Source organism: Dermacentor andersoni, chromosome 10 (assembly GCF_023375885.2).
Source record: "Dermacentor andersoni chromosome 10, qqDerAnde1_hic_scaffold, whole genome shotgun sequence".
Lineage (NCBI taxonomy): Eukaryota > Metazoa > Arthropoda > Arachnida > Ixodida > Ixodidae > Dermacentor > Dermacentor andersoni.
The window spans coordinates 63,065,052-63,091,158 of NC_092823.1; the positions used below are offsets into that span (position 1 = coordinate 63,065,052).

Genomic DNA, 26,107 nt, shown 5'->3' on the forward strand with positions numbered 1-26,107 from the left:
AAGTTTTGCACGATCGGGTAGAACGCCCGGCTTGGACACAACGTGGCCTAAGATGGTAGGCTCTCGCGCAGCAAAGCGGCACTTTTGGAGGTGGAGTTGAATGCCCGATTTCGCTAAACAGGTCAAAGCATGTCTGAGATGAAGCAGCCGAGTCGGAAAAGCAGGCGAGAAAACCACGACATCGTGGAGTTAACACAGACACATAGATCACTTGAGGCCACGCAGCGGGTTGTCCATGAGTCGTCTAAACATGGCAGGGTCGTTACAAAGCCCAAAAGGATTCACGTTAAATTCACATAATCCGTCAGGCGTAACGAATGTGGTTTTCTGGCGATCGGCCGCAGCCATCGGCACTTACCAGTACTTTGAACGCAAGTCGAGAGACGAGAATAATTCTGCTCCCTGAAGACTGTCGAGGGCATCGCTGATGCCCGGCAAAGGATATGCGTCTTTGCGTGTTACCTTATTAAACCGACAGCAGTCGGCGCAAAAGCGAACAGACCAGTCCTTCTTACGAACGAGAACGACAGGCGATGGCCAGGGACTGTGCGCAGGTTGAATAACGCCCCGCCGCAGCGTATCTTCGACTTGGGCGTTAATGACACGACGCTTTTCGGCAGAGACGCGGTATGGTCGTTGACGTAACGGCTGATGTGAACCGGTGTCAACCTACTGCTGCACTTCCGACGTGCCGCCCAGCTGAGGTTGCGGACCGTCGAGTGAGCTTCTAAGGTGGTGCAGCATATCAACAAGATCGGCGCGTTCGGCAGCTGTGAGGGTATCGGCTATGACACTCGAGAACCTACCCCTGGATGGCTCCTTAAATGTCGAAATCGCAGACGGTTGGTTGCCCGCAGTCAATGCCAAAAGAATGTTCAGAGATATCAACCTAAGACGAAGAGTCGAGGTGTTCCACGAACCCAAGGCATTCACCAATGAGCGACGTAATAGGCGCACAGAGGGGATTGTAGAAGTATATATTGCTGCAGCTGCCGGTGATGTAAAGTGTTGCGAACAGTAGTGTTAGAGCTTTAGGACTCATGAAGACGTCGGACGGCGTGAAGAGGACCGCTACATAAGTGATGACATCGCGGGATACGGGTACGAGGGCGACGGAGCCAAGCGGAACATCTGTGTCCTCGCTCACGCCAAGTTAGGGCGATCACGATCTTCGTGCAATGCTGCATCACAAAGAGGGAAAAATTCAACTTTGGCACGTACGCACTCGATTACGGCTTTACGACGAGATAAGACGTCCCATCCGAGGATGACGTCATGTGAGCAGGCGGGAAGAACAATGTGCACAATGGTATGATGTGAAAAAGCACACGTGCATGCAGGTGGCGTGCCGAGTGACGTTTTGCGCGCTTGCCGTACGAAGCGACATCCAGAAAGCGGAGTGGTCACCTTGCGAAGTGAGCGGCACTGTTTCGCTGCTATCACAGAAATGACTACACCGGTATCCACAACAGCCAATGCAGGAACACCTTATGCAGAAATTTCGACCACGTTAGCAGGACAGGCGCGAGACCGCGAGTTCATGACCTGGCGATAAACAGTTACCAAGCGTGTGTAATTCCAGATGCATGTCTCTAAGTTCAATAACTATTTGGCTTCGGGCGTAGCACTGAAGCGTCTTTCATCAAAGCAGAAGGCAGCAATGAACACATTTTATGAAAACTAAAGCGAGCCGTAAACAATGTGCTGTGGGAAGCCTCGACTGAGCTCACTCTACAACATACCGCATGTCGAATATGGCAGCTTAAAAGGAGGGAGCCGCTGCACTTAAGTCAATCAAATGTCACAGAATGAGAAACGTTGAAACTGGTTAGGTACGTGGGAAAGAAAAATGAAAGGATCAAGAAACAGCGAAAAATGAAATGCAATTGTGACCAAGGTGTCCCAGGGGCCATCAGCGCCCAATGTGAAAGTCAATCTTGAATTTACTTTGCAGATGGTCCTCAAGCAACAAGCGCAAGACAAAATGCCTGAAATGTCATAAATTTCTTTACGCGTAATGAAAACAATGCACATGAGAAACACTGCTGGAAACCCTAGAAAAAATATTTGCAGGCTCGTTTTAAGGACACGGAACGAAGGACTCTATCTCTAGCACAAAACAATGCCTATTCAAATGTTTTCGCACTGCAAAAACGTCGGAGTTACCCAGCGAGCCATAATCGTTTTTTATAGGAGTTCGTAAAACAGCTGGTATTGCCGAAATGGCGACTACAATGTGTGTCCTTGAATAAATGCGGATGTACAAGTTTCTTCGAATGCTCACACTCGTCAGATGTACCACAGGGAAAGCGCTTTTCTCTGATCCCAGATGACGACACGATGACATGTTTTTTACTAAATGACCAGCTGTGACGTCACAATAAAGATTCTTCTGGCTGAAGCTTTCCTTCTCAACTTTTGAATTTAGATTCGGTATCTCGCGAAATCACAACAGGCTAGAAGACCTCAAGTAATACAAAAGGGAATATGTTCAAAACTGATCTGAAATATCTTCCCTCAGTATGCAACCATGTGATGTGACTATTAACCAAGCATAAAGAATTTAGCGGTTCGTTGTGGTCATCGATGAATGTAGGAAAAAAACATCTCTATGTGAGACATTTAGACTATAAGCCATCTACATCGCAGCCAATGCTTGCATATTTTTGCACACGAATGCGTTTTATTATCTACATGAGAGCTTTAACAGCTAATCCCTTTAATCCTACCGCACCTTAGAAAATTCCGCGTTTTTTTCAACTCTACGTTTGTATTTTGCTTTCTCATCCGCGCCATAATATAACGTTTCTGATCTTTGGCTTGGGAGGAAATGGCTTTGGTCTGAAGTATCAAAGAATAAGAAACTTCTTGTTTAACTCTATCCGCTGAGTGAGTATTAACTCAAGTGGGTGCATGAAAGACAGTTTAACAACAAACTTCTAAATTGAAGTCACGACTGCCTAATTCAAAAGTGATGCGCGATTTCTTCTGATTGTTCTATGTGCCAAATAATATGTATGCTATAATTTTCGTCTTTTTAGGCGCTGGTAATATGAATGCTGCAAATTAATTTGATACTTTGTTTTTCAGGCCTGTCGCCAAGTTTGATATGCAGTTTTATAATGCTTCTGCTTCGTTCGATTTGCAAAAAAGTTTGGACACAGATGAGCGCTTCAGCTACGTGAATTCGACTTTTGCATACAGTAAGTATATTTTGAGCCTACTATAGTTGGATGTCAGGAAAGGCTGGAAGGTTTCATCGCGGTCGCGTCGCAATGCTCTCTGCAAGGTGGGTGTTCGGATCATCCAACTTCCTCCTGCCTGAGATGTTGAAGCGTACCGAAGGGATGATAATGCTCAATGACGGATGAATAACTTGATCTTATTCTACATTTTTGCAGGAATTAGAGCATAAAGTAAACAGTACGAAAAAAAAAACATGAATTGCGCTCGAGGGAGCTACTGCAGCGAAACGGGCTCTCGGTCCCGAAAAGCCTCAGGAATGTCTTGCTCACACAACCACACTTTGAAGCTTTTTTTCCCCGTTGGAGTGAAAACAGGCTTTTCTTATTCTCGAGCCGCGCGCCAATGAACGCAAAAACAATTTCTCGTGAAAATGCAGTAATCTTAACTCCTCAAAGTTTACGGGCATTGCGTTATAAGAAAAACTTCAAACAGAGGTAAACTGACAAAAATACGCATTGCAATAGGCTTGCGACGAATAACTGACGAATGTATCCTGCATGTTCAGGGCTGTCTTCGACGTCCCATCGGACAATTCGGCCCTCCTGCAGAGATGAAACAAACAAAACTATAGCCCCCAAACGTTCCATATCGGCGCCAACGAAATCCCAGCCTCTACAACCACATTGATCCGTAAATACTTAGGGCCTCCTTCGAGAACACAGGGCGACTTGCTCTCCCCCTTCATAAAAAAGTTAATGAAATGCTACAGCGCATACCTAAAGCGGCTTTAAAACAGAAACAACGCTTAGTTATTCTGAGACAGTACCATCTCCACGCCTTTATCTCCGCCTGGTGATGGGCCCAATCCAAGCGAAACTTCTAAAAATGGACGCTTCTGTTTGTGCGGCCACATGTGGGTGGTTAGACCTTCTTCATGATGCGCCACTTGGTCTGCATTTTACAGAGATATCCCAATGCGGATTGCGCATCCCATGCTTAGGAGCATTGATCTCAGGGTTACGACTCCATCGATATTTTGCTTTGGCAGATTCTTCCACCGATTCTTGCAGGGATGCCTCCAGAATGAGGCTAACTAGGGCTTCTATAGCACATTATAAATGACTTTGTGAATAAGAGAACATGCCCATAATTACATGTCAAGAAAACAAGAGATTCTGGTACGCAAGCTACTACAACAATGCTGACGGGCATGCTGTGAAGTGTGTGGTCGACGCTTCTGGTTCATGTGATTGGATCTGTAAGGGTACTAACTTCCTGAGGACTAAGGAGTTTGTTGACTTGCTAACGGTTCGTTTCAATTCATTGGCCTACCTCAGAAAATCTAAAGAGGGCCGGGAAGATGACAAGCAGTGCCGGACTGGGTAGAACACCTCCAAAAACCACGGCTACATACTTCAGGAACACACCACGGACGAGTATCGCGACATGATATTATAGTTCTATTTGCAAGCAAAAGAATGGAGGAGGCCGGTTGGGAGGTAAATGTAGAACCCCGTTAAAAAACGGACTTGGGCACTAGGGTCTCGGATCTGGTTCTTATAATGGAGAGCCGATCGGTGATTCTCGATACCCAGGTTGTAGCCACACGGATCTCCTTTTCTGATGAACATGCGGCCAAGTACACCTTATACAATCACCCCTGCTTAATCAAATTTCCGCAGCGCAAGAATGGCCTCATTTCGTAGCTTCTATTAGGCTAAACTTTATTATTGTATGGGCTAAAGGAAGCTTTAGATCCCTCATTGACTTAGGTCTCAACAGGAATGACATTAAAATAATAACGATACGTTGCCTTGTGGGGGATTCCGGTGCTTCCGTGCGCGCCACCTTGTGACGACTGTCATTTTATGGGTGAATAAAGCGCTCGTACTTTGTCGCCTCTCCTCCTCTAGCCTGTCATAGAGCATTGGGTAGCACTTCCCTTCAGTTCTCAGTTCTTGAGGTGGTTCCTATTAGTTGGAAGGTGCCCCGTTTCCAATCACTGGATCCCTCTTACCAGGGCTGGCCTTGCTTCTTACCAACAAGCCACCTTACCGACCGGCCTTAACGGCCTTACCTACGGCATTACTGAGAAGCTACCAAAAGTTAAACGAGGGTTGCACTGTGGGCTTGTTGGTAATGCATCTTCAAGGGGAGTATGGTAGCGCGATTCAAAGACGAGACAAGAGAAGACACAAAGGGACACACACAGGACTCTCTTGTCCCGTCTTTGAATCGCGCTACCATACTCCCCTTGAAGACAAAAGTTAAAGTATAGGCAAAGGCATCGTCATCTAATTTGCGCAGTTTAGGGGGCAGTCATCAGTTACGTTTAAACATGTGCAAGTATAGGCCCAAGGTGGTTATAATAAAAGAGTATTTTGGAGCGCTTCCTCGAATTTATGCGGCTAAGCGAAGAAACGTTGAATAAAGAAGCTCCTGTTTTTTTCAACACAGCTTGTTCCTGGACAATTCGGGGTTTATGTTTACCACAAGCGTTGTTATTGGCCCAAAGTACAAAGCATAAAGTATGACAGCAGGACGCCGCGAAGCGCTGAAAACCGAGTATTCCTTGAGAATAGGGGGCACTTCGTTTTCAAGACGAAAGCCGTAGGTAGCTCATACCCCCGATCACCTAGGAAACTCGAAGCGTGGTGCAGAAAATCATGTCAGCTCGCTTCACGTAGACACAGGCTCGTTCCATGCTCGTGCGCTCGTCGTCGTGTTCTAGAACTGGCTACGATGTCACTCATCATGCAAAAAAGGCAAAATACCTAGGATAGACTTAATTCATGCACTCCAACCCACGACGTTCCGTGGGAGTCAATCTTCAGAGCGTTTGTTGAAGTTGAACCCACGACAATTGGTGTTAAGGAGAAGTTAATGAAGCCACTGTAAATAATACAGAGTTAACTAAGGCACTCGAAGCCACGACATGTGGTGGGAGGAAACAAGTAATAAGAATTACCAACGCATTAGAATGAAAATATCAAGTAATTTATTTGATGTCTCTTGAGCCCCCATCTTTTTGCCTTCACCTATTTTGGCATAGGCTGAAGTGACTGTCAATTTTTTTCCCTGTTGCCTTGCTTCACGGTTCATAATTAGAGCCAATAACTTGCATATGAAAGTTCCTGCAAGGGGTATACATCACATTCCAACGCTCTTTAAAGGGAAGCTGACATGGAAAATGACTCCCTATGAGGTCCGTATTGTCGCCCTGCATTTCGTCCCGCTAACACAGTCAAGAGTCGCTCGGCTCCATAGGGAGGTGCTTTGGGTGGCATCACAATATGTAGAAGACTGTGGTACGCAAATCCGGACACCAGAGCGAGAACTGTGTCCCTCTGATGCGGCGCGCGAGGTAGGGGGAGAGTTGCGAGAGCAATGGCGTTCTTCTCCGGCGGCTGCTGCGGTGCCTAGAAGTCCTCCTCGGCCGCCGCTCCTTACAGAGTGGAGACAACAGCGGCGTCTACTAAGGCGTTGTTCACGCGAATCGCGGAGGCCGTAGTAGATGCGTTGGCAGACGTCGTAGGAATGCGTTGCCGGCGCTCGTGTGCCTTGAAAGCGGTCTGCGACGTGGACAAAGTGCGCGCTCGCGCGGGCCTCATCTTCAAAGCCATCTCCGATGTTTGCACATTGCGTGTAGTGCCGGTAGCTTCGTATGCGCTCTGATTTCGACGTTTTGTACGCGTTGAAGCGACAGATGCATGGAGGTCAATTGGCTCCCGGCGGCTGCCGCGATTCCTAACTCCAGTGCTTTGACAGACAGTTTCCGCTGTCATCGAGCAATGTGTGTTCATTCTTACCAGCGCGTGCGTGACACCACGCTGGTTAATTTAGTTCAAGAACTTTGACGGGCTTTTCGATTTGAATCCATGATAGAATATGTAAGCGCGACTGAACAAGGATGTAGGAAGAAGAAGACACACAAACACAGCGCTGTCTCTGTGTGTCTGTATCTTTCTACGTCCTCGTTGAGTCATATTCTATAATTGTTCTTTTGGTTAGTAAGCGAATGTTTACAAGTTCATTCGGCCGATAAAACTGCTGTCTTTACTTCATACACATATCTACTAATTTGTTCTCGCAATCGGTGCTCCGCATTTCCGGTGTAACTGCGAGTTTTTATTTATTCCCCTCCATTTATTGTTGCTTGTACAGTTCTGAACTAGAGGAGCTCACTTACAATGTCTCTAAAAATTGTACCATGCATGTATGCACAGGCTCCCCATAATTTAGGCTTTCTTTAGGATATATCTTTCCGCAATTTGAAGGATGCTGTAGGGTGTCAAACATATTCACTGGATGTGCCTAGGATGGGGTATTCTTATCACCTCATGTGCTGGTTCTAGGTACGATGTGATCAAAGCGAAAGCACCATAAATACTGCGAAGCTAGACGTGTTAGGCAACTAGGGCTCTATTTTGCGACGGTTGTTAGCCTCATTTTTAATGCAATTAGCACTTTTTTGCTTATTTTAGGCACTATGAGCCTATCTATTCCTGTCTACCTATTTTACTTCTTACGTGTTCCCAGTGGAACCAATTGTCTGCTAGCTAATGCCACTAGTTATTTGCTCATGATTGTGATGCCGCCGTGGTATTTCCACTGTCCACATTCTATCTTCGTCAACCGACTTTCGCGATGCCATCGCCGTCCCACCTGTTACGCAGTCTCATAGGCCCAAGTTTTATAGTAGTTGGGCTAAAAGCGTCATGCCATCGTCGCCACTCCATCTTCCTCATACAGTAGCCATGCATTGGTCGTCGTTGCCGCGCCATCGTGGTCGTTCTATTGTCGTCACTCTAGCTTCGTCGTTATATCCCGATATGCCAACGTCGTCAAAACGTCGTCGTGACAACATTGTCATTATACCGTTGTCCTCAGCCCCTCGTCTCACTACTATCACCTTGATGCCGTTGTATTGCCATCGTCGTCACAGCGACATCGTCACATGGTAGTCGTCACGTATTAGTTGTCATAACATCGTCCCCGTCGCCGTGGTCGTTTTGTCATTGCAACTCTAACTTCGTTATCCGACTATCGTCGTGCTGTCGGCTTCCCACCATTGTCGTCACACAGTCGTCGTTATCACGCTGTGGTCTTACGATAATCATCACTTCAGAAACCTTATTCCATTATCGCCGTAGTCGTCGTGTCCCTTCTATGTTCCATTGATATCACTCCTTTTTCGTCGTTCTACCGTAATAATGCTGTCAATATTCATTCGTGATTATGCCTTCCACAATCAATCGTGATGACAGTCGTAGTCTTGTATGCGCTGTCATAACGTCGTCTTCGCGCCATTATTGCCGTTCTAGTGTTATTTATTACAGTTCCTGTACTGGTTATCGTCCTACCGTTGTTCTCGCACCATCACCGTCATAGTCTTTGTGACTCAGCTGCCATCTCGTCATCGTCGTCAAGCACTCGTCGACATACACTTGTCGTCAAGCTATCGTCGGCGCGCTGTGGTTCCTATACCATCGCCATCATTTCAGAACTATCATTTCGTTGATGTCACGCCATGGTAATCAGGTTGCATTTGTTCTTCAATGCTTGACATTTCTTCGTATTCCATCGTCATCACAGCGTCTTCGTCATACATTCCTCTTCATGTTGGCATGTATACAGCCGGCCTTGCAAGCGAGTTTCATAGCAAAATTGGACGGCACTGGATGCAATGTATGTTGCATACAGCCAAACCAATGAAAGTCCCAGAATGGCTACAACACATTGACAATACACGTGTCTTCAGCAATACTCTGTATTACTGCATCGCTTGAATGCTAATAGAATTACCGTTGGCACTCATCGGGAAATGTGTTCTGCCTGAATAAATTGAATGCCTCATTATAAAGTTGGTGTGACCCACGCATACACAATAGTTAAATTGTTGACTCTCGTACAAAACCTTCTTAGTCGCTCCGAACGACGCTTTTGATAGCCTTCGCAGTTGCCACAGAATGAACGCTTACGGCTCGGCAATAGAGGATAAAAGACTCCGATAAAACCTTTACGAAGTGAATAAATATATGCCAAGTTCAGCGAGAAGAGAATTCTAAACTGGGAATGACCTAACAACAGACCGACGCATAGTGTTTGTAGAAACAACACCGCATGCCAGGCTACGACCAGATAATCTGACGCATGTTGGGCGCAAAACTAGTTGCGTTGTCTCGTACTCAGATTTCTCATTGTCCTGACATATTGGGCACGCTGCTAAGACCGGGTCGTGTCTTTCAGGCTCATATACTGCACTTTAAACTAAATATTTTTTTCATATTTAATGTGTGTCAAATCCTCTGTGTCGGCGCGGTCGTTTCTTTTCGAAAAATGTATTGATTTATTCGTAATAGCTTACAGGTCCACTAAAAGGTATTGAGTAAGACCGGTTACAGTCTGCACAGAAAAGGAAAAAAAAATGTAGCATCACAAACAAGAACAAAGAAAAAAAGTTACAAGAGAAATGTTACAATTAGTATAATAGAACGTCGTTATACAGTGTTATCAAAGAGTGTATTCCGGTTATCACAAAAAGTTTAGCAGTTAGACGTGGACGAGATGTGGTCCACAAGAGTGTTCCAATGTGAAATAGCACGAGGCAGTGATGATGAGTGAAATGCCTGAGTTTGATCATGTATGCGCATGAAACTGAGCGTTTTGTGAAGCCGCCGTGACGTGCGCACAGGTGCATGAATTGGCAGACTATGAGACGTATTGACATGAATGTACCTGTGAAATAGACAAAGGAGAGGTATCATGCGGCCAGTTTCTAACGACTGAAACGAAATTTCCTTTTTCTTTTTACCCGAGTGATGCTAGAAAGATAGTCACACTTACGGGAGATGAATCTGGCTACTCCATTCTCAACAGATTGCAACATGCTGATAAGGTACTTCTGATATGGTGACCATGTGAATGAAGCAGATTTTAGTTGCGGACGAACCTACGTTAAATATGCTTATTTTCGTATATTAGAAGGTGTGTTGCGCAAGTTTATACGCAGGTAACCGAGGGCTTTAGGAGCTTTAGAACAAGCTATACTGTAATTTGCTGACGCATAGACAGGAATTCACAAACCAAGATAGTGGTAATGAATCTAAACAACGGGCAGAACACATTAAATTAAATGGCAATGAGGTACAGCCTCGAAAGCTTTACAGAAATCAAGAAAGAGGCAGTCAATCTGGTCATTGTGCTCATCTTAAAGTGAAGGAATATCGTTCATTCAACTACCTGTGAGTCGCATGCTTAGCGTTTGCTGTGACCGTGCTGATTAAATAAGAAATAGTTGCTTGATTCAAGGTGAGAGTATATATAGAAAGCCATAACCTGCTCAAGTAGTTTGCAGCATATGCCTGTTAGTGAAAAAAGGTCAATAATTATCAGGTGAATGCCTGTCACCAGATACAAAAGGGGAATGACATTAGCTATCGTCTTCCTGTCCTTAGGTAGTTCACCAAGTGATAACGAACGGGTGAGAATGAGACACAGAATTCGACTATAAATATCTGTAATAATCTTTAGCATTGGCCTGTGTACGAAACCTATGTGTGCGTTTGTATTGCAACTCAGCCCTTGAGTTACCACTGTTCTTATAGAAAGTGCATCTACTCAAAGCAGAAATTTCATGTGTCATTCTCTGTTTACGGAAAGCTTTGATTATCCGTCTTTGACATGCCTATAGAGAAATTTATGTTAATATGTGCATAATAAGTCTATTCTGTATAAATTCATCTATGTAGAGGCATTTGGATATCACCTCGAGCCCCCCGATTGGATATTTTGGTACTGTGACCAAAATTGTTCCGTTGTAAAAGTCATGTGTGGGACCTCCAGTGAAGCTGGTAAGTTTCAAATTAGGCCGCATTTTTTCGTTGTATGCTGTGGTAAGTCTGCTAGAATTTGAGCAATAATAAACGAATAGCTTTTGTGTAATTATTTCTCACATCTAAGAGGCAATAATTACTGCTAAATTATCAATGGTCTCTGCGCTGAAAATTCTGGACGGCAAATATCTACTTATGCTTGCAAATCATAAGTTGTTAACACGTGAAGCTTCTGAAGCAATTAAACTTGATAATTGCTCTTGCACTTCGAAAAGAGTAAACTTTTATTTAAATATGAACGTTACCAGCACACTTCACTGCTCTGAATAGCAGATGCAGACCGTACACAACTCCAATACAGCAGGAATGAGGAACGTATCGGCAGGCAGTATTGTAATTCACCAATGGGCACTTTGCCGCAGAGTTGTTCTATTCTGGCCGTATTCCAATCTTCTGAATTTGAAATAACGTAACCACTAGTGGAAGCATCAGCTCTAACCTCCTACGTTGTTTCCAAAACCCCATTTAAACTCTCCTTGCGATCACACGAAGTAACTTTGGCTTGGTGAAAAAGTGAAAAGCATTGTCTGCCGTGGCAGGTTTTACAGCGAAGTTGTCTATGGCTATGATAACTGGATTGCTTCGTGGCTTAACTTCGATAGAAAACTATCACCATGTGTGGCTTATGCCCCCAAACGCAATGGCTCATACCCCCGTAAAGCAGAGGCTACATGCACTCAGCAATGTTACGCAAACAGTGCATACATTGTTTGTAATCACGCATACAACAAACAGAGCACCACACATTTCAATGAAGAACAAGCTGAAAACAAGCATCCGAACCACATAACTGACAATAAGGCACTCTTGCGCCTGCATGCAAAGTGAAGCACGAAGCGTTCATCGCATACATTTCCCGGTACACATTAGTGCTGCGCAAGCTGCCACGGCGACGGCAGCTTGATTGCAGCATACGAAGTAGGGAGTGACCTAAATACACTTCGTAGTTAAAAGAAGAACGCGCCTGCGAACTGATTTGTGTTGGAACAGTGCTATAGGAAAGCCACGTATAGAAAGGACTCCTGAAGAGCAGCGTGCATAAGAGGCGCGGCGAATTTCTCTTCTGTCTCATTCATTCTTTGTGGGTGCGCGAAGTAGCGGCGCAAGCAAGGTCGCAGGCCGTTTAAACGTCTTAGGCTAATAATTAAGTAGCGTACCCGTGAATGTCGCCACGCGAATAATTTCAACCTACGTCGCAATGGGTAATCGTTCTAGTATTGTTCACAGCTTCGCTGTCCAAGTAACTGCACAGGGTGGATTGGAGACCTTTTTTTTATTAACTAAATGGCTGTCCAGAGGCGACGAGCTCGCAGAACACAAAAGGATTTTGGTATGGGCGAGTTAGCGCAATGAAAGTATAGAAATGGGGGAGAAGAGTGCATACGGCGTTTGGCATTGGTCCGACTGCCATGGCTTAGCTGGCGGTGACTGGTCGACGATTGAAGGCGTCGTGGAATGGGTTGTTAAAAGCCCACGAAAACGAATGATCTAACAACATTTGGCAGAAAAGTGTGATATACCTCCTGAAAGGGGAGCTTGCAAACAGTCAACGAAAAGTTTTATTTGCACAAAAAAGTCAATTATCGTTGTCAGCTCAGACTACACAGCACCGAAGCGATCAGTGGACAGCAAACTTCTATTATAGAATGCGGCATTCTACGGCCATTGATAGTAAAAAGTTCGTTTGTTCGGCATTTTTAGTGCGCGAATGTCACTTTTACGTGTCGCGCTTCTAGTTTTTATGAGTTCACGCGAGAGAAAGGTATAATGGTGGTGCGCCGAAACCATTTTCGTCAATTCCTAAGGTTGATAGGAACAAGGGTGTGGAATCTCAAATAATATTTTCCTGTTGTCCCGTGTAATCGTTAAAAAAATTACTGCGCGCACATTAACTTGCCGGAGGGTTATTTAGCAGATTTCGTGACGTCTAATGACAGACAGATGATGTGGGCGCGGCTCCACAAATGTATCACCGATCGCGGAGAGCTAGCGAACGAAATAGAATAGAAAGATATTGGAATAGATTTACGTCATTGCGCCCATCGTCTACCAGCAAGGGCCGATTATGCCGGTGATCTTGCGACTGTGTGTTCGCAGCTAATAATTCATACTTCTCACTTGATGACGAAAAAATGTACTTTAGACCAACGTTGAGACTTCTATATTATATTACGTTAAATTTATCAAGAATTTGCAGGGCAGGCTAATTCGTGGACGCAGCCACAGCCGGTCACGTGAAACGTCAGTCGCAAGCTGCTCAGTGTGTGTGGGCACGAGAGCACAGAAACAACGTAATCAAATACAAAAGTGACATCTTTTCATTCACCAACAAGTTTACATGTCTAACTTATGATCCCGATGCTGGCGGCCCCGTTGTGTAATTTTGTAATTATGCTCGCTCTCTAAGCATAATGTACCCGCCGTAGGCCAAGGTTGTGGGCTGTGATTGGCATTCCTCTTTCTCTCCGCACGGATTCTGCAGGCCATTTCAGAACCCTTACGTGCGGAATGTGGTCGTGCCATAGCAGAGAGACCGTCGAATTTCTGCAAACGATTGCCCACTTCTTAGCTTTATAAATCTTGATAAACACAGGTCCTAGTTTGATGAATTGCGCCTGTTATGACTAAGTAAAGACTTATCCACAACGGCGATTGATAGCAGTCGCGCGGCCAAGTTGGCCGCAAAGTGACCAGGCGCGAAAGTTGCTCCAAAAGCGACCATATCGGTTCAGTCGCTCGCTGCTGCATTCCTCAATCGCGTGGCCGCAGTTCCAAGACTGCTGAACCAATCAGACGCACGGGAACAGGACGTCTGTATACGGTGATACTTATTTTAAGTGGTGACGCAATTGTGGGAGGATGCCGACTGGCCGGTCGCGCTCGCCGGCGTGAGCATCGGTCGCCTTCACTCGCGTTTTGGTCGCAAGTCGCAAATGGTCACGCAATCTCCTCAGTTCCCCAGTGCGATTGATGAGTAAGCTGTCTTACGCGCGACCTATTCCGCTCGGATCGACAACTATACTGCCAAGATATGCCTCTATAAACACTCAACGAGAGGCTAATTTTAACTGTGATTGCGTCATGCGTTAGTGGCCCCGATGCACTCTGTGCACCCAAAACATTAATGGTGGCGTAATGAGTTATTTCCTCCACACATCGGTACTAATAAAAGGTGCGTGGGCAGTACGGTTTCACAGATATAAGCAGTAGTTGTACTGCATGTTTCTCTACATATCATGACAAGCCGACAAAGGCACCAAGGAAAACATAAGGGAAATTCCTTGTACTTAATAAGTGAATAAAGAAACGATAAGCTAATGGCAATGAAAGTCGATGAAAAAACAACTTGCGGCGAGTGGGGAACGGTCCCACGTCTTGGCATTACGCGTCCGATGCTCGTGTAATGCGATATCGGGCGGTGATTGCTTAAGTCAATCACCACTCGATATCAATCCACGCTCCCTGAGAGGGTACACCAAGACACCAGGAAGGGGCTTCTCCAGAGAAACGGTTCGCAGAATCACAGGGCAACGATCCGTCTAAGAACCAGGTAGGCCCAGAACGTCGACACCGTATCCAAGCACCCAGATGGTGGCACTGGCGTGTTCTATTGACCCGATACGTGCACGTGGGCTGTCTTATCCTTGACCGGCTCTGGGGGCGATATTCGTGCCGCTACAAATGCCTTCTATTGTCCTTCTACCCTGATGTTACACACTGTTGATTATTTAAACGCCGAGCGAACATCCTTTTGAAACATTTAGGATATGCACCGACAATAACCTCCGCCTCTTTCAGTCTACCGACGCTTTCATGACAGATGTAGTTTAATTTCAACACATATTCACGGTATCAATGGTGACATCTTTCAGATGCTACTCGAAAAGTCCTAGCACAGTATTAAGCTGAAGAGAAATTGCAGAAGCAAAAAGCTTTGACCCGCACTCATTAGAAAGAAGCATTAGCTCGATGGTATTTGTCAATAATGTTTCATCCGTTGTCCGGAAGTTCTAATTTCTTCAATATACTATGACACCAAGATTTTCAAATGTATCCACAGCATTCATGACTGTCAAATTTCTTAGTCCGCCTTGTTATCGTTTGCACAATGGTGCAATAAGGATGGTCGCACCCTGAACGCTTTCAAGACCAAAACCTAGTACTTTTACTCGCATTACCAAAAGCACTCTCTTTTCTCGTCATTTCGATTATTTTTCGCTGAGTAGGGTTGTTGAGGTAAGTTTTGGTCTACTATTATTGACTCGTCAAGCTTTTCATCTCATACTGAACTCAATGCTAGGCGTGGTTTGCGCTCTCTTTTGCTTGCCGCCTCTCACCGAAATTAATATCACTGACCCATTTCTTAATTCTGTATCGGTCGATATGTCTCCCCGAACTTGAATATGCATCGGTGGTGGAGAATGATGTAACAGCGATGCTACGGTGATAGAATTGAAAGAGTTCCCAAAACGCCGTAGCAATTTGCTGCCATTGTTATTACTCTGGCATTGGATAACCTTGTAGCTGCTTCAACTTTATTCTTACTACCGTCTTTCACCTGCCGTGGTATTCGCACAGCCTTTTTTTCTTTTTGCATAAGCTTCTGCACGGAAACACGAATTGATAGTCATACGCGCACAGTGACCATTCTCCATTCCTGCTTGTTGGAGGAAATATCCTACTGTGTGTAAAATTCAAAAACTCTACAATAAGTATTTAGCTGATCTTGGTACATTTCGTGAGTTGCTCTCGCAGTTATTTTCACAGCTTCGCATTGTCTTCCGCCTTGTTTCAACTTGCCTTGCGATATGGCAAATGTTTTAGCTTCTATTTATTTCTCCTCGTACACCTAAACATCTTGGTATATTGCAAATAACGTGTATTTTACGGGAAACATATCCTATCTTTCGTTCAATTTCCCTTACATTTGTATCTTTAGCACTTCAGTTTTCTTCATTGCACATGCTCACTAATTTTCTATTGATACTCGGATTACCTTTGGTTTATGGATAGCTGAGAATTTGTTTCAACAACTGTATACGTCGGTGGTTGTGTGCCATGATTAAGCCTAAATGACTTTGCTTCGCATCTATCTTTTCCTTTTGCCTTTATATCTTTTTTAAGCGGTAGTATGTGTTTTCGCTAAATTACCTGTGCGCGAGTATTGAAAACTCGGGTTTTTTGTAGGGCGCAGAATATAAAGACTGGATTGAATAACTTATTTTGACTCTCACGCATTCTTCGTGTTTTGCTTCTTCTTTCATTTGTGAATTTACCATGGCTGCTTTTTATTTTAAACTGTTCATTTTCAGAATTGCCGTTTTTCTTTCAGATATTTCTTCCCTGTATTGCTGTTTGTGTGATAAATTTTTTACCTTTCACGCATGCGGCAACATTCAGCCCTTTTAGTTGTTAATGGGCAGGTTAAATCATCAATTGTTCAATTGTGTATTAGTATTCCATTAACAATATATTATTATTATTATTATTATTATTATTAATAATAATAATAATATTATTATTACGATATGATTCCGCGAGAGACGAGCAGCCGCGAGAACGACGAAGAAGTTGGTCGGTGCCCTCGGCACGAGCGAGTGTCAGCTTGGCTACCTGGCTCCAGTGTAAATAGCGTGTAAATAGCATCTCTCGTCTGTGTCTTTCCACACGTAACATTTCTGGTGGAGGTCAGCGATCCCCGTCCTCACCACGAAACACCGAAGTGATCGGCACACCGAGCTTGTCACCATGCCTCCCGGTGACGAACCCGCCTGCGCAACGGCTTCGGCTTGTCCGACTGCTCCAGTCGTCACGTATTGCCCCACATCGTGACCCAGGTGTGTTCTCTGGCCTGGAGGGACAGGATGTCGACGACTGGATCAAGCTCTATGAACATGCCAGCGCTAATAACAGGTGGGACCCAACGATTATGCTCGCCAATGTCATCTTTTATCTCGGCGGCACCCCACGCGTGTGGCACCAAACACATGATGACGAAATAACCAGTTGGGAGAGTTTCAAAGAAAAACTGCGGGAATTGTTCGGCGACCCCATTGCGCGCAAGGCTGCCGCGAGAAAGGCTCTTGCATCTCGTGTTCAGTCACCTACAGAGCCATACGTTTCCTACATCCTCGACGTCTTGGCTCTATGCCGTAAAGCTGACGATCATATGTCCGAAGGAGATAAAGTGGCACATGTGCTAAAAGGCATCGCCGACGACGCTTTCAATTTGCTTGTTTTCGGCAACGTGTCGACTATCGATGCCATTATAAAAGAATGCCGTCGCCTTGAACAGGCTAAGAGCCGCCGTATCTCAAACCACATTGCGCGCCTACCCAACACTGCTGCTACCTCGACATGTGAGGGTCGACCACGTCAAACCACCACCTGTGACGACGTCACCCGCATTGTTCGCCGCGAACTCGAGGCCGCCTCTTTGCCAGCCTTCTCCACGCCGCATCCCGATCCGCCAGCAACCACCATTGCGATGATTCAGGCTGTCGTCAGACAGGAATTTGAAAACATGGGTCTGAACACCGTGTGTTCCACGTCTCGACCCAGCGTTCCCCAGTTATCTAGCGGTCCTCCTCGTCCCCGGCAGTCCTTTTCTGCCACATCTCGCCGCAACCCGTCCGAATGGCGTACACCTGATGACAGGCCGATCTGCTTCCACTGCTGTCGCATCGGCCACGTCGCCCGTCACTGCCGCAACCGATGGCCACCACCTCCTCGGACTTACGCCCCCACTTATTCCCGCACCTTTGGACCTTCTGTACCCTATGCCACCCGCCATGAACCTACTACTGCTGATGTCCCTGCTCCGAACTTTCGCTACAGCCGCTCGCCCTCACCTCGACGCCACCAGTCTCGTTCGCCCCAACCCCGCCGCTTTTCTTCGCCGCCTATCGCCTCCCGCACCCAGCCGGAAAACTAGGCACTGCAGCTTCTGGAGGTGAAGCTGCGTTGTCGACCCTGCCCTCAAATCCTCTGCTCACGTTACCTACTAACCGAAACCTTCTTGACGTTGACGTTGACGGCTGTCCTGTCACGGCACTCATCGATACAGGAGCACATCTTTCTATTATGAGTGCTGCCTTCCGACGACGACTGAACAAGCTCCTCACCCCAGCGTCGGCACGCGTCGTCCGCGTTGCGGATGGCGGTACTGTGCCTATCATCGGCATGTGTACGGCACGTGTCAGCATCGCTGGCCGCCACACTCCTGTACTCTTCACTGTAATTGCTCATTGCCCCCACGACCTTATTCTCGGCCTGGATTTTCTCTCCGCCCATTGTGCCCTAATTGACTGCTCTTCCAGTACCCTTCGCCTCGAGTTGCCGATGCTCGCAGAACCTTCTGACGAACCCCACTGCCGCTTACGCTCCACCGGCTTTCTTCGCCTGCCGCCAAAGTCCATAGCCTACATTGAACTGTTGTCTTTCCCACCAGTTCCTGATGGCGAGTACCTCGTCACTCCTCTGCCCGACATCCCAATACAGTATGACGTCACTGTGCCTCACAGTATAGTTACTATTACTGCGAACCACACTCGCATGCCTGTCAGTAACTTTGGATTGGCAAAGCAAATTCTACCGCAAGGTATTTGCCTTGCCACCATTGATTGTCTCGGCGACCAATACGTGGCAGCGTTATCGACCGATGGTTCTCGCGACCTTAGCATGCCCATCGCACCAGCCTCGGGCGTCGATCCCAACATAAAGAAAATGGTTGCGACGGACCTGTCCTCTACGCAGGCTGAAGACTTTTGCGAAGTATTATCGTCCTACCGCGATATTTTCGACTTTGACGATCGCCCTTTAGGCCAGACGCTCGCGGTCAAGCATCGCATTCTTACTGGCGATGCTGTGCCTATTCACCGACGACCGTATCGAGTTTCTGTGTCGGAACGCCGAGTAATTCAAGATGAAGAGAACAAAATGCTCGATAAAAACATCATTGAGCCTTCATCGAGTCCCTGGGCGTCACCTGTGGTGTTGGTTAAGAAGAAGGACGGCACGTGGCGCTTCTGTGTAGATTACCGTCACCTGAACAGCATTACAAAAAAGGACGTCTACCCGCTCCCACGTATAGACGACGCCCTTGATTGCCTGCACGGTTCCAGATATTTCTCGTCTTTTGATCTTCGTTCGGGATATTGGCAGATTGCTGTTGACGATATGGACAAAGAAAAAACCGCGTTCATCACACCTGATGGCCTATACCAATTTAAAGTAATGCCGTTTGGATTATGCAACGCCCCTGCCACCTTTGAGCGTATGATGGACTCCTTGCTCCAAGGTTTCAAATGGTCCACATGCCTCTGCTACCTCGACGACGTCATCGTCTTCTCGCCAACGTTCGACACTCACCTTGAGCGTCTCACAACTATACTTGATGTATTTCGAAAGGCGAAGCTGCAACTTAACTCATCGAAATGTCGTTTTGGCCACCGACAACTTACTCTTCTGGGCCATCTAGTTGACGCTTCCGGAGTACAGCCTGACCCCGACAAAACTCGCACTGTCCGAGAGTTTCCGGTTCCGAAGACAGCCGCAGACGTTCGAAGTTTTGTAGGGCTGTGCTCGTACTTTCGTCGTTTTTGTTCCAGATTTTGCGACAATTGCTAGGCCCCTAACTAATCTTTTGAAGAAAGGCGTACATTTCTCGTGGGGTACTGCAGAAGCCGCCGCCTTCTCTCGTCTCGTCACTCTTCTAACCTTACCACCCATTCTCGCCCACTTCGACCCTGATGCCCCTACAGAATTACGTACAGATGCCAGCGGTCATGGCGTCGGTGCCGTCTTAGCCCAGCGTCAGCATGGCAAGGATCGCGTTATTGCTTATGCGAGCCGCCTCCTAGCACCATCGGAGCGCAACTATTCCATTACGGAACGCGAATGCCTTGCTGTTGTCTGGGCGGTTGCAAAGTTCCGTCCTTACCTTTACGGTCACCCTTTTTCCGTAGTCACTGACCATCATGCTCTTTGCTGGCTCTCATCGCTCAAAGATCCTACAGGCCGGCTTGGTCGATGGGCTTTGAGGCTACAGGAATTTTCATATTCCGTGGTGTACAAGTCTGGCCGCCTGCACCAAGACGCTGACAGTTTGTCGCGTTACCCTGTTGACGACTCTGACTCCTCCAATATTGCCAGTGCTTCTTGCGTATTCTCGGTATCCCAGCTGCTTCATTTCGCCGACGAGCAACGCCGTGACGCCTACATCAGAGCACTCATCGACCGTTTTGAACACTCTCCGGCTGATGCTACTCTACGCCTCTTCGTCCTCCGCGACGGTACTCTGTACCGTCGTAACCTTCATCCAGACGGGTCTGAGTTCCTGCTTGTAGTACCTAAACACGTCCGCTCCACCGTTCTAGAAGAGCTTCACGACGCACCAACGGCAGGACACCTCGGCGTATCTCGAACCTATGACCGTGTACGTCGCCGTTTTTTCTGGCCGGGCCTTGCCCGTTCCGTACGACGTTACGTCGCCGCTTGTGAACTTTGCCAACGACGCAAGAAGCCTTCCCAGCTCCGCGCTGGTTACCTGCAGCCGCTCGACATCCCTGCCGAGCCCTTCCATCGTGTCGGCTTGGACCTTCTAGGCCCATTTCCTGAATCGACATCAGGAAACAGGTGGGTTGCAGTCGCGGTGGACTACGCGACCCGCTACGCCGTAACCTGTGCTCTTCCGACCAGTTGTGCAACTGATGTTGCGGACTTCCTGCTACATGATATTATATTGATGCATGGTGCTCCGCGTCAATTGCTTACAGACCACGGCCGCACCTTTTTGGCCAAAGTCATTGACGACATGATGCGTGCCTGCTCAATACAGCATAAGTTTACCACCTCCTACCACCCCCAAACGAACGGCCTCACTGAGCGTTTGAACCGCACCCTTACAGACATGCTATCCAAATACGTTTCAGACGACCACCGTGACTGGGACCTGGCTCTACCTTACATTACCTTTGCATATAACTCTTCCCGTCTCGAAACTGCTGGCTTTTCCCCGTTTTACCTCTTGTATGGCCGCGAACCGACGCTACCACTGGACACTGTGCTTCCGTCCGCCACAGCTTCAACTAGCGATTATGCCCGTGATGCAATCGCCCATGCTGACCATATTCGCCAACTTGCGCGCGCTCGTCTACAAGTGTCTCAAGACAAGCAGAAACAACGCTACGACCTCCGTCACCGTGATGTCCATTTTGTGCCCGGAGCCCTCGTGTTGCTTTGGTCCCCATCGCGTAAAGTCGGCCTTTGTGAAAAACTGCTTTTCTGTTACACAGTCCCATATCGCGTGATACGCAAAGTGACCGATGTCACCTATGAAATCGTGCTAGCCACGCCCACGACGTCCTCCGCTGTGACAACCAGTGACATTGTCCACGTTGCCCGACTCAAGCCCTACAACTCTCCATGCCCCTTGGATATTTAACAGCACCGTGACGGTGCTTTTTGCCGCCGGGGGGTAATATTACGATATGATTCCGCGAGAGACGAGCAGCCGCGAGAACGACGAAGAAGTTGGTCGGTGCCCTCGGCACGAGCGAGTGTCAGCCTGGCTACCTGGCTCCAGTGTAAACAGCGTGTAAATAGCATCTCTCGTCTGTGTCTTTCCACACGTAACAATATTATTATTATTATTATTATTATTATTAGTAGTAGTAGTAGTAGTAGTAGTAGTAGTAGTAGTCGCGCAAAAGTCCCGCGAAAACGTGGTCTATAATAAATAATCTTAGGAGAGGAAGTGACGTGCCTTCTAATCCCATTGACACATTTCTAGATGACAAAATAGTGGTAGTTAACGCATTCAACCGCTTTTTTTCGCGTGCTTCTGAAAACACTTTATCCCAAGAGGAAAATAATTGCACGTTGAAGGAATCTGTGTCGGCATCCGCTTTCTTGCCTAGCTTATCAACACCTGACCTGAAAAGGATTCTTTTTAGTTTTCGGCAAAATAAACCACCAGGAATAGATGGCATATCTGTAGGCACTCTGCGAAGAAACTTCGATGTGCTTGCCAACATCTTGCTTTTTTTAATCAATGGCTTTTTAGAAACTGCAGTAATTCCCGAGACTCTGAAAACGGCTATAGTTAAGCCACTATATAAAGGAGGCAGGAAAGATAACATTGAAAACTATCGGCCAATCTCAATTTTGCCGGTACTTTCCCAAATACTAGAAAAATTCCTTTACGAATGCATGATGTCTTTCTTAATGAAGTTTTCGATTTTATCGCCCAGACAGTTTGGTTTTGTTGTGAATCGAGGTACTACAGTCCTATTGGAAGAATTCTCAGATGAAGTATATTCTGCATTGGAAAACAACTTATTCACCTGTGCGCAATTTCTAGACATAGCGAAAGCTTTTGACACAGTTAATCATAACATTTTACTAGAGAAATTAACTTTAATGGGATGCAGAGGACTATTCCACAGGGTACTGCGAAACTACATGTGTGGTAGGTCACAGATAGTTATGGGTGACAAGGAAACCGTCAGTAGCAAGCAATGGCTTACAGCCGGTGTTCCCCAGGGCTCAATTTTATCACCTCTTTTATTTAACATATTCGTAAACGATCTTCCTCTAGTAATTTCTAAAGGCACTATCTATCAGTATGCTGACGATACGGTTATATTAACAAAGCATATAAATTATGAAAAGGCTGTGGGCGCCCTGCAAAATACAATATACAGTGTAATGCACTGGTTTGCGAAAAATTGTATTAATGTAAATATCAGGAAGACACAGTTAATATGTTTTAGAAATCCCTTAAAGACCACAGCAATAAACATTCCAGTATTCTTGCATGACCAGCACTGCATTTTATGTACATGTACCCCTGTTCAGTATGTAGACTGTGAAATATCTCGGTTTATTTATTGATAGCAGCATGTCATGGCAGCTTCATCTGGCATATCTGTGTGGCAAACTTAGGAGTGTCGCTTGGTTGCTTTTTAATATAAAAGGTTTCACGCCATTATCGGTAAAGAAAACCATAGTGAATGCACTCGCATACAGCATCTTGCGATACGGAATCACCGTTTTCGCTTTCTGCGCATTGAGATGGCAGACGAGAATTGACAGTTTACTAAAAAATATATTGAAAAGTGTTGCCTATGGCTGCGGCCAGATGTCAGGTGACAATTCATTTTCCGCGTTAGGTTTTCCTTCATTTCAGTCCTTATTTAAGCAAACTGTTGTTCTTCGTCATTTTTGGAACGACGAATTCCGAGAAAAATATGTAGCTCCTCGACTTTTGAGGGACAACATTCGTTTCAATGTTCCTCGTTCATCAACTCGGTATGGCGAGGCACGGCGATGCGTCTATGTGCCCAAAATCTTTAATGATCTACCTGACGAATTTTTCTCGGTTCAATCAAAAAAGGTTTTAAAGAAGATGTTATCTTCCATTTGAGTTTTCTTTTATGTATGGGTATGTGTTTGTTTGAAGTAATTTGGTTGTATTAACCTGCATATCTTTATGAGCTAACAAAAATGTTCATTACGTTGCCATAACTTGTTTTTAATTTTTGTTTTTTGTTCTATGTAAGCATAAAAAAAATTTTCACTATGTTGGACTACCATGTATCAAAAATTTGTTTTTCATCTATATAAGCGTGAAAATATGTTCACGATACATTGTATTGACATGTATTTATTTTTTCATTTATGTACAATATTTTGTCGGCACTAAGGTTACGCATGTATGTACATACACTGACCTCATCGCTGTTGCCGGCACTGCCGGGCCTAGTCACACAAGCCATTTAGGCTTCGACAGGCCCGCTTACTATGTATTTTTTTCTTGTGGTGCATAAATAATAATAATAATAATAATAATAATTATTATTATTATTATTATTATTATTATTATTATTATTATTATTATTATTATTATTATTATTATTATTATTATTATTATTATTATTATTATTCATTTCTACGGTTGTGCTGCGCCATTTCTGGACGGATGAATTTAAGCAACCGCACGCCTCCCCGCGACCGCTGCGCAGAGAAAAGCGCTTCGTTGTACCGCGCGTATCTACTAGATACGGAGCAGCAAGACGCTGCGTGTATGTCTCCAAGATATTTAATAATTTGTCAGACGACTATTTTTCTGCGGACTCTCGGTCTAAATTGAAGAGTCTATTACACATGTTGTAATACAGATGTTTGTAATTATTTTCCTTTTGTTTCTGGCGGTTATGATTACTCTATGCTTTTGTTCCGATGCCTTGAAAACCTGATCTCCGTTTATCGCGCTCATTTGTTTCCCTTTTTCTTTGTCGGTTTTAAATTTGTGCATGTATACTGCAACCACATCGCCTAGCTGACGATGCCGGGCCACGTCACACAAGCAACTATTGGGTTAGATGGGCCCGTTTTGCTGTACTGATTTTCTTGGGTGCTTAATAAAGATCATTATTATTATTATTGTTATTATTATTATTATTATTATTATTATTATTATTATTATTATTATTATTATTACTTATAAACTGCATTAGAGAAGGTAAGCGCCATCGAGGACGGCAGAAGACTAGGTGGGGCAATGAAATTAGGAAAGTCGCGGTTGCTAGGTGGTATCGGTTCGCGCAGGACGGAGGTAATTGGAGATCGCAGGGTGAGGCCTTCATCCTGCAGCGGAGATGACAGAGGCTGATGATGATAGTGATGATGATGATGCATTTGTGTATAAATGTGTTCAATGTTCTGTATTCTTGTTCGTTAAGAGAGCGGCTTCATTTAGGTGCCAAGATGTATATAAACAATGAAATATTATTTTGGTGATAAACAACCCAATAGTATAATGTGTGAAACCTAGGCTCTGTAGTAAATTACATTTCCGCCGACAATCAGTGGTGCCAGAATTACCTGTTTATGAGGATATTACTTAACTTTAGAATTACTGTCTCTTTTTTTTTTACTTCAGATCCAACTCACAAGGAAAACACCGAGCGCAAGCCACACTGTGAATTGTGGATTAGAGTACCACTGGGTGCAACTTCGCATGACATTGAGCTTTCAAAAAACTGGATGAGCTGCACTGAGTTTCTCAAAAGCAAATGCAACGACGAGCACATTTACCCAGTGTACAGCAGTGAAATGTGCAGCTGAACAAGGAAACATGCGCAATAAACAAATTTGAAACATTGTTTACTGTTTAACCCTCTACCAATGAAAGTGATAAATAAATGTACTGAAGCCGAAAACATAACACCGCGCCACATAAAAAAGCTAAACTTTGTCACGCCGATACGTAGTCAATGTTATTTGAATATTCGACGTATAACCTCGCCACAATGTATGTGATCTTGTTGCGATTGGCAGAGTACTAAACAGGACCGCGACGCACAAAACCCTATAGGCCACCGATCGAAGGCAACGCGAATGGAAGCAAATAAGTCCCTGCCTCAAAAATCACGTTTTATGCTTGATGAGATTTCTTATGTCACGAAATTTCTGCGTAACGCAATAGTACAGCTTAATGCGCTGCCACTCGTACCAGCGGAGCAGCGGTACCGGTGAAAACGTGGAGTGAGACTGGCGTAGCGTGACCGAGCGCCAGGCGCCGTGCCGTTATGCTTCATCGGCCAAAAGTTGATTATTGAATATAAGGCTCCAGAGTGCCACTGCCGAGCACCACAGCGCAACCAGTGAAACGGCCAGCATTCGGCGCACTTTGGCGCGACCGACTCGGGAATAGAACGTGCCCTGTCTCAAGCCAGAGCCGCTCATGCATGGTGCCTCGTTGCCTGCTTATATGGCCCAAAGCATGAGGGCTACGGTGCAGCTGCAGTGAAATGAAGAGAAGTGAGTGAGCGCCTTCGCTAATCGAAAAAAGCGCTCGATTGCGCTCTTCTGTATTGTGTCGATACTCGATGCCACAGATCGGCTGACCAGTTGAGAAATCGTGTCACCGACAGGCATTTTTGTCAAACTATGACGACACCAAGTTGTCGCAGTGTGGCAGGCAATCGTGCCAATGACACTGACATGAGTCTGCCAGCCAT

General features: G+C 45.6%; 1 protein-coding gene across 2 annotated transcripts in view; it reads left to right on the top strand.

The window, feature by feature from the left end:
- The window catches only part of LOC129388308 (uncharacterized), a 238,866-nt gene extending 213,617 nt beyond the window's left edge, over positions 1-25,249 (top strand). For both annotated transcript variants that reach the window (XM_072284763.1, XM_055078455.2), the window contains exons 3-5: positions 3,091-3,203; positions 10,938-11,039; positions 25,027-25,249. In XM_072284763.1, the coding sequence (XP_072140864.1) occupies positions 3,091-3,203; positions 10,938-11,039; positions 25,027-25,211 (400 nt within the window). In that variant the 3' untranslated portion in view covers positions 25,212-25,249. The remainder of the gene's footprint in view (positions 1-3,090; positions 3,204-10,937; positions 11,040-25,026) is intronic.
- The last annotated feature ends 858 nt before the right edge of the window (positions 25,250-26,107 follow it).